The sequence below is a fragment of the Fukomys damarensis genome, unplaced genomic scaffold, assembly GCF_012274545.1.
Source record: "Fukomys damarensis isolate Sample0158 unplaced genomic scaffold, DMR_v1.0_HiC HiC_scaffold_12, whole genome shotgun sequence".
NCBI lineage: Eukaryota > Metazoa > Chordata > Mammalia > Rodentia > Bathyergidae > Fukomys > Fukomys damarensis.
This window is the reverse complement of record NW_022900924.1, coordinates 5248424-5258084: the sequence shown is the minus strand read 5'-3', so window position 1 is coordinate 5258084 and position 9661 is coordinate 5248424. Positions and strand designations below refer to the sequence as shown.

The 9661-nt window shown below is 49.8% G+C and overlaps 1 protein-coding gene across 12 annotated transcripts in view; it reads right to left on the bottom strand.

The window, feature by feature from the left end:
* The window catches only part of Sfi1 (SFI1 centrin binding protein), an 80609-nt gene that overhangs the window by 9639 nt on the left and 61309 nt on the right, over positions 1–9661 (bottom strand). For all 12 annotated transcript variants that reach the window (XM_033762326.1, XM_033762323.1, XM_010603833.3 and 9 more), the window contains 6 exons: positions 4547–4628; positions 4101–4279; positions 3355–3430; positions 2821–2916; positions 2345–2421; positions 1298–1400 (listed from right to left, as the gene is read on the bottom strand). In XM_033762326.1, coding sequence (XP_033618217.1) covers positions 1298–1400; positions 2345–2421; positions 2821–2916; positions 3355–3430; positions 4101–4279; positions 4547–4628 — 613 coding nt within the window. The remainder of the gene's footprint in view (positions 1–1297; positions 1401–2344; positions 2422–2820; positions 2917–3354; positions 3431–4100; positions 4280–4546; positions 4629–9661) is intronic.

Genomic DNA, 9661 nt, shown 5'->3' with positions numbered 1-9661 from the left:
ACAAAAAAAAAAAAAAAAAAAAAAAGTCAGGCTGTTTCTAATCCCACCTCCCAGTCCACTCCTATTGAAAAGGCCTCCTCCTCAGACGCCGAAGCAAAAGGACTGCAAGTTTTGAGTCCTGCTTGTGCAACTCCCCAAAGCCCTATCTAAAAAAAAAATTTCCCCCATTAAGTTTATTGCTACATTTAAAGCAAACAATACAGTGAATTTACCATTGGGATCTGGTACCTTCAGATGCTAAGTCTGGGTTCTTATTTTTTCCCCATACCCCTGGCCCTCCCTTCACCCTTCCCTAATGGGAAGTGGGAAGGGGAGGGGACAGGAAATAAGGGCAAAGGAGGGAAAGGAAAAAAGGTGAAAAAAAGAAAAAAAATGTCTAAAAACTTTAAAAGGGCGGGGAATGTAACTTAGTGGTAGAGCATCCCTGAGTTCAATCCTCAATACTCCGAGCCCTGAAGCAAGCAGCTTCTTGTCCTTTCAAAACACAGGCAATACGGGCTGGCCTTGAGCAGATGGAGCTGCTCCTCCCCACAGAATGTTCACAGCTGCCAGGTGAACCGGTACCGCTCAGGGCTTTCCCCTCAAACATCTGGGGAGTGTGGACTTCCTGTGGCTCCAAGGGCCTGAACTCCCCCCGGTGACACGGCTGCCTCCCACTGCCGTGTCCCGTCAACTTCCCTGCCCAGAGCACCGAAGCAGCCACACCACGGGGCATTTCCCCACGTCCGTCCCAGTCAAGGAAGCAAGGTGGAGGTCGGAGGGCGCTTCCCACCATCGATGACGGGATCTATTCCCAGCAAGGCTCTGTGGCGTTGGGACCTGTGAGACTGCGAGCATCCTCTCTTCTGACAGATGAGGAGACAGAAACTCAGTAATTTACTTCCCCGCTGGCAAGTTCCATGTGTGTGGAAGACCCTGGTTTCGATAGGAACCAGTTAAGCTGCTACGTAGCATGCTTTTTGAGACAAGGTCTTGCTATGTAGTTCAGGCCAGCCTTAAATTCACTGTGTAGCCCAGGCTGACCCAAACACTTTTCTTGTCTCAGCCTCCCGAGAGTTGGGATTACAGGTATGCACCTCCATGCCTGGCATGTTTTTATTTTAATGGATACAGGTTCAAAACTCAGTAGAAGTACAAATATCTTCAGACACAGATGCAGGGATGGATGCTACAGGGGTCACTCATTTTTGGGTTCCTTATTCAGTGCTACTCTCTGGCATCATCCTCTGCCCCACACCCCGGCTGGAACATGGTCTCCAAGCCCTCTGCATGACCACCTTATCTCCCTGTACCTCACCTTGGAATACAGGGTCCTTCTGTAGTGGGCTCTTGCTTGAGAGGATTTTCTGGCCTCATCTGCACGGGCCATGGCGTTCTTCCTCCAGCGATGTAACGCCCACCTATGGGTGTACAGGCCAGGAGAGGCAGGACCCACGTGGAGGGATGTGAACGGCTCTGTGAAGCCCTCCTTACTCTTGCCCCACTCCCGAGCAAGGACTCTGCCTCAGAGCATCCGCTGGCCCGACACCCAGAGTCATGCCCACTATTTAGGATTCATCCTCCTGAGTTCACGTACTGCAGACCCACAGCCAGGCAACGCCAACACAGGTGATTCACTGTGTGCTAAGAGGTAGAGATTTGGGGACCCAAGCACGCGCTTCTGCGGAGTTAAGCCTGGGGAGGCCCTCTTCCTTATCCCAGCTGTCCAAAGGATCAAATGATGCTTTACGGAACCCCAGGAGGAGGACAGAAGTTTTTAAAGCCCACAAGGTTCGCTTCTGCAGTAATCCAGAAGAGCATATGCTAAACAAATACCAAAGAAAATTAAAAAAAGAAGAGGGAACAGAGCGAAGCCCCCCTGGAAAGAGCAACACAGCTTGGCTTAGAAAGAGTGGAAAACGTACCACAAGTGTCCTCCAAGGGCCGAGAGAGGCAAATGGTCCTAGAAGGCTAGGAGGTGACTGAGGAGCCAGCTAGGAGGGGCTGCCTGGGAGCTGACAGGAAAGGGGATGCTACCGGCTCCCGAGGCAGGAGAGGAGATGTGGAGGGGTCTCAAGAGGCTGAAGTGTGCCAGTGGAAGTAGGGAGAGAAACACTCAGAGGAGCAGGCGAGTGGGAGGCCATGCGGGGTTCTCCTTCCAACACGGCCCTCCACACTGCAAGAGTTCAAGGCACACTGAGGTGAGCCGGTAAATGCAGTGCTTGCTGTGAAAAAGCCAGAACTACCCTAGGAGTGCCGAGGCACCAGGCCCACCCTCCGCCTCCCGGACAGGACTCCCCACAATGTCTGGCTCTGCAGCTGTTCTTCCCCCTCAGCCTGTGCCCACAGGACATGGGAGACTTACCGCATGAGCTGCCTGTTGTGCTGGCTCTCCCTGACGGTCACTTCCTGTAGGACGCTCCACACCCTGCCCTGGTAAGCCTGCGGAGGATGAGGACCGGAGGCCACTCGTTCCAGCTGGGCCTGCGAGGCGGACTCATACACCCACAGCGCTCACAAAGGTGAGAGGAGCTCGGACGCTGCTGCTGCAAAGCCAGCGGACCGCCCCTGACCCCAAGTCGGGCCCCCTTGGCCCTTACCTAACAGGTCAAGCCCCTGGACCCCAGGACACGAAGCCACTTTTCCTATCAAGCTAGTGCTCACTGTTTTCACAGCCCAGCAATGACTGATGGACCCCGTAGCTATAAAACCTGTGGTCTGGGCCATGTGTTCTATTTGAGGCTTGTTAGATTACTCTGGGGAAGGTGCTGGAAGGAAAAGGAAACTGTCCAGAAGCCTCCCCCGCCCTAGCACAGGAGGTCGAGGGGAAACAGGTGCTACCAGCCACTTCTGCAGCGCTCTTTGCAGCACGGAACGCTGGCTGTGCAGGTCCGCCCGCATCAGCTTCTGCCGCTCGGCTTCCCGTAGGGCCAGCCTCTGTGGACAGAGGACAGCACACCACTGTGGGCTGAGGGTGGCCCGAGTTCCGGGCGTGCCTCATCTGCAGCACACCCTTCCCGAAGTTTCTGAGGATCAGATGAGGGCAACTGCCTGACTTACAGTAAACGCCCGATCGGTGTCGGCTTAAAATTTTACACATTTAGTAGGGTTCCTGTAAAGGTCACGTGAGGAATTTTAGATTCAGAAAGTTCAGATAAGAACAGCCCGGCACCTAAAAGAACACGGCGCCCTGAGCCAATATCATCTCACAAGAGTGAGGACACATCTCAGTCTCATCTGCTGCCTGCCCTCCTCCCCCGGCTCAGGGGCAGGTGGCTTCCAAGTCTCTGCCCAGGGCCCATCTGTCTGCTCTGAGTCACACCGATCCACAGCTCCACCTGTCCAAAAGCCACACTCGGGTGGTGCCAGTCTTACCTCCCTCCACCGGCTCCAGGCCCAGCACAGGAGCTGCGCTGAGTGGAATCGTGCGGCCTGCAGCCTGCTCATCCTCCTGCAGGGAGGCAAGTGGAACTTAGCACTGCAGCCCAGACCAGCCTCCTGCTGGCTCCGGTTCACAGTAGTGAATATTTTCTGGAGGGAGGGGTCGGGTCGTTTCTGAAGAGCAGGATTTGGGCTCTTCCTCAGAGGGGAGCACATACAAAGGTTTGCACATAAATTCAGGGAGCTCCAGAAGCGTATGCTTTCTCACGTGCAGGCATGCTGAAAGGGGGCTGAACGTGACCAGAGTATGGGAGCCAGTGAGATTCTCAGGGTACCACAGTGGGCGCAGAAAGGCATGAAATACGAGGATCTCTGCAAAGGCTCATTTGCCCTGCCCCCTATAGCCACGTGGTGTGGCCTGACCTGCCCATGGGCCACAGTCACCGGTCCTGGGGCAGCTGGCTGTCCTCAGCCGGGCCCATCGGCCCGTTCCCTGGGTATCGTCATTTCAAATGAGCACTAACCGCGAACAGATGCGGCCAGCGGACAGGCCCTCCCAGATCCAAAGGCACTCGGAGCCAGGATCCTGTCACTGTGGCCTTGGTTTTACTGGACCATTTTGGATTGAATTTCTGGAATTTACAGCCAGTCTAGCATAACACAACCCTCTGGGCAGGCACGGAGCCAACAGTGTGGCTGTGCTCAAAGCTGGGGAGGCTGAGGCAGAACAGTCCACTCACTCTGCTCTGAGCCCCTCGGCCCTCTCCCTCCAGACACAGAAAGCATCTCGGAGCTGCCTGTGGTGGTGCTGGGCGCGGGCCACCGCCTCCCACTCGCGCTCTTGGTGACGCGCTGCTGCCCGCTGGCGCCAGGAGGACCAGGACCCCCGCAGAAGCTGCTGCTCTGCCTGGAGCACGGCCTGAGGCAGGAAAGGAGGGAGAGCACACAACAGGTCAAGCAGGAGCAGGGCACAGAAGTCAGGGGGAATAATGATTAAGGGGAAGGAAAGGGTGCGTTAACTCCAACAGCACCGAACCCAGATGTGCAGACCCCGCTCCTGGCTCAGGAAGCCCAGCCCAGCAGCGTGGGCCTGGCTTCCCTGCAACTTTCCGAGGGGACACAGTGAGGACAGGGACCTTAAACAGGTCCTACCCCTCCAGGTGCCTCCTCAGAGACAGCCACTTACAATCCTCTCTGCTAAGCGGTTTTCTCGATGCTGAAACATCTTCTGCCGCCAGACAGCAAACACCTGCTTCTCCATCATCTCCCTAAAAACAAACATGGAAGGAAAAATGAGTAGGAGTAAAGCACTTAACATAAAAAAAAACCAAAAATCCAAGAGAACTGCCAGTTCCAAATGGGTTTTCCTTCATACACCCTAAAGACAAAGGAAGGAAAGGAATATAGCAATAGCCAAAAGAAAAAAGAAAACCTCCAGCAATTCTCCAGTTACTTTCAGAATGAGCAGCTTCTGCACAGAATGAGAAAGATTGAGATTCCCAGATTCTAGTTCTTTACAAACTCTACACTGAATTACTAATGCTGACCAATGATTACACACAGTCTCTCACGTGAGCCAAACAGCCCCTGGCCCACAAAAGGGCCAGACCCCCAAGGCTGGATGAACAGGCCTGGGGCAGGTCCCAGGAAGACATTCTCTGAAACCAGTACTGCAGGTGAACCGATCACCCAGGCAGCAGTGGGAACCGCACCATCACCTCTGCCTAGGCCTGGGTGCTCACCGTTAACCACGGCTGACCTTGCAAGAGCAGAGCCAGGATAAGTGACCGCGGGCACTGAGGCCTACACATAGGCAAAGCTATGAAGACCAACGCCAAGGACCCAGGGGAAAAGGCTGCCCCGCACAGGTCACTCAAAAGGGTTTCGCCCCGTCATGCTGACAGAGAACACTTTAACAGCAAAAACCCTGCAAAATGTCCCGATGTAAGATAACTTCCGCCCTTTGCTCTCTCTGTTTAGTTCAGAATTAACCGGCACAGGAGGCATCTAGGCTCCCTCAAAAATTTTGTAAATAAAAAGAACCATTGTTAGCTTTGCTGACCAAAAACACACCCCCTTCCCCTGGGCTAGAAAAGATAACTCAATAAATCTTAAGGGTAACCTCCCCTACCGAGAAGGGCTACATCCGGGTTGAAGTTCAACTGCCTGCCACCTGTTTTGAGTATCAGCAGTGTGAACTGTGGAACTGCAGTGTAACCACCTGAATGAGACGAGGCTGTAAAACCCTATAAAAGGGGAGTTGTAGCCCAGCACTGGATGATCAGGGGCACCGCCATTAGGTGTCATGGATCCCCATCGATGGAGTAAACGTTTTACTCCCCTTCTGCTGCCTCTGTGTCACTCGCCAGTTCCTTCCGTTAACAACGATGCAGTCTTAGACCTGCCCTCCAGACATATACTGCAAAACTAAAGAAACTGCTAGATGTGGTGGTGCATGCCTGTAATTCCAGCATTCCGGAGGCTGAGGCAAGAGGATCTCTTTTAGTTTGAAGAAAGCCTGGGATACACAGTAAATTCAAGGCTACTCAGGACTATATAGCAAGGCCCTGTCTAAATAAATAAATAAACAAACTAACTAATTAATTTTTTATTTTTTGAGACAGGGTCTCACTATGTAGTGAGACTGACCTGGAACTCACTATGTAGCTCAGGCTGGTCTCGAACTCACAGCGATCCTCCTGCCTCAGCCTCCCGTGCGCGGGCCACTGCACCCCAGGCTACTAATTAATTTTTAAAAGCAACAATTTCCATACACCAGACAACAGCAAGTACACAATGATGTTTTCAAGAAATATGCAAACCCTTAGGCTGCCCAGAGTTGGTGCCTGGGAGTATATCCTGGAGGGTAAAGGAGAAGGAAACCAAGTACAACACAACGACTGAGAAGAAAAGGGAGAGACTGGAACTCAACATTGCTGAAGGCTGGCGGCAGGGAATTGGAGAAGAGGGCGCTAAATAGAATTTTACTGAGGTTGTCACTGGTCCTCAGATGAGGGCTGAACCTACAGATCCTCTGAGACCTAGCAGAGGGCAGCTCCTGCAGGACTAAGAGACGCCAGAGGCTGGAGAGATCAAAAACAAAAGCTGACTTCATCTCCAGTTCACCTGCACTATAAATATGCCAAAGGATGAAAGGAAAAGAAAGAACTAAAATCTACAGTGAGAAATGAAGAACATTGGAAAGGGAAAATATATGGCTAAATATAAAAGACTACTACTTCTGCCAGCTACGGTGGCGCACACCTGTCATCCCAGAACTCAGGAGGCTGAGGCAGGAGGATCGTCATGAGTTTGAAGCCAGATTGGGCTACCTAGTGAATTCAAGACCAGCCTGAACTACAGTTTATGAAATTTTAAAAAAACCGCTAAACTAATAAGTGAATTTTAAAAAGTCAAGGAAATACAAGGTACCAATTATATTCTAGCGACTAGGAGCAGATAATTGGAAAATGAACTTTAAAGAGAAACACTATATCCAATAGAATCCCAAACAAACTGGCAAATTGATTCTATAATTTATATGGAAATGCACAGACTTAGACTAGACAAAATCCTGACAGATAATAAAGTTGAAAGGCTATGTAATTTTTAAACTTGCTAATAAGATACAGATATCAAGACAGCATGGTAATAATAGGCTACCCAAACAATTAGAAAAGAGGAGAAAGTTTATAGATACAAACTATGGGGCCAGCTGGGGATTTCTGGTACCAGGGATTGAACTCAGGGCCTTGTGCTTGCCAGACAGGTGTTGGCACCACTGAGCTAAATCCCTGGCCCATGATAGACAGACAGATAGATAGATAGATAGATGTATATATATTTAAAGACAGGGTCTCACTATGTATTCCAGGCTGCCCTTGAACCCACTATGTAACCCGGACAGGCCTAGAACTCATGGCAATCCTCCTGCCTCAGCCTCCCAAGTGCTGGGATTATAGGCATGAGCCACTTGCCCTGCTCTGATTTAACAAAGTTGCCAAGGCAATTCAATGGTGATGGAAATAGAAATATGCTAACTAGAGTACTGATTATCCAGGTGCATAATTCCTGAAACTACATCAAACTGCTTAACATTTGTGCCTTTCACTGCATATAAGTTTTATATCAGTTTTTTTTTTTTACAGAGAAGTCAGTTTCACTTCATTCTCAATTTTTTTTTGGGGGGGGGTTAAAAATAAATAAATGTAGGGGCCAGGGATTTAGCTCAGTGGTGCCACCACCTGCCTCACAAGTGCAAGGTCCCGAGTTCGATCCCTGCTACCACAAAAACAAAAACAAAATGTTATTTTACTTTCTCCCATCTCCCACCCCGCAAGCATCTTCCCCATCATTCTCAATATATCTCAATATATAAGTTTCACAAATTATCATTTTCACTCATAATCAGAGTCCACAATAATTCTGTCTGTATAAGCAAATATCCTAATATTACAGAAGATAGATATTTGCAATTTTAATTTATTAAACCCCAAGCCAAAGTTACGAAAATTTACTTAACATAAAAGTTACAAATCAAACTGATTCTAGTGGTTAGGGAAACTGTTATATTTTGTGCGGGGCACCCTGCTAGTATTGGACACGTATTCTCTCATCTGGTTTTCATGACAACCGATGACACAGGGACTATTACCTAACCATCCCCACTGCACATTCTAGGAGACTGAAGTGCACAGTCACTGATCAGCCCAAGGCCACAGAGTTGCCAGGTGGCAGAGCGAAGGTCTGAACTCAGGCCCGTTGAGCTTCTCCACTACTCTCTCGATTACTCTGCTCTCTCACAAACCAGGAAGGAGGAAACCTGAAAGACTAAATTTCCTAAAAAGTTCAAACCACCAAAACATAACAAAATCGGGCTGGGGATTTGGCTCAGTGGTTCCACCACCTGCCTCACAAACACAAGGACCCGAGTTCGATCCCCGGTACCAAAAAACCAAAAACCTTTTCCCCATCCTTCAAGACTCCTGGCTACCTCCTGTCTCTATTCAGTTGCCAGCCTCTTGTCTCCAGTGAGAGCTCCAAAATACCCAAGCAAGCCTGCTCCCCAGCAAAAAGCCTTGTAGAGGTTTCGTTCCGGCAACTTTCAAGACACTTAAAATTTTTGTTCCCACAGCATGCAAAATACACGTAGCAACAGAAGCAAGCACTGACTACTTGTGTGCAACAGAAACAAAGGAACGTGTATGTTTTCAGTACGAAAACCATTTCTCAAACGGACCTTACACCAGACCACAATGTAGGAATCACGTAAGGGAAAGCTGCCCTTTTGCAGAAGAGCTCAGAGATAGAAGATATGCTCTGGTAGCCTGTATTCCCTGAAACTACCTCTTAAAATCACCTCCTTGGACTTATATTCAGGCACTCTAGAGTTCTGGGTGATCTTCTCAAACCAGCACCGGAGTCTTCCAAATTCAAGATCACCACAATTTTTCCTATTGCACACCCCACCCCCCAGTGTCTCCAACTTAAATTGATGTGCACTGCACCCAGGATGCTCTCCCAACTGTCACCTTACCAGATCCACGCACGCATCCACACAGCTGGACATCACCTGTCCCTAGGGTCAGCCCAACACCCACTGGGCCCTCCATCCTCACCCCATCGGCCCCCACATACTGCACTCTTACGTTTTCCAGCCACCCTCAGAACTAGCTCTGAGCTCTAGAAGAATTGGTACCTGACATAACTGGGGATTCAGAGATTTTTTTTTTTGGTATTGGGGATTGAACTGAGGACCTTGTGCTTGCCAGGCAGGCGTGGTGCCACTGAGCTAAATCCCTGGCCCTAGTCTTGGTTTTTAATTGTACGAGGCCTTGTCTTCTCACAAGTGCTTAAACGCAGTCTAGGGATTTAGCTCAGTGGCACCGCGCCTACCTCACAAGCACAAGGTCCTGAGTTCAATCCCTTATACCACACACACACAGAGCTTACGCTCCTAAAAAGTCATTGAAGTGGGCTAGGGATTTAGCTCAGTGGTTCTGCTGCCTGCCTCTCAAGCTCAAGGTCCAGAGTTTGATCCCTGGTACCAAAAAAAAGTCATTGAAGAGATCTTTCTCTTGATCAGCTAGAAAGCGCCTGGACTTTGGAATGGGAGATAAGAATTTATATCCTGGCTCTACCACTTACTGACTGTATTACCACAGATAGGACATTTATCACCCTCAATCTGTTCTCTCAGGGCTATGAGGAGGAAATTATTAATGAAGATAATTATGTCACAGGCAGAATGAGGTTATATATTTCTTTCATCATATAATGCCAACCCACAGTGGCTGATACA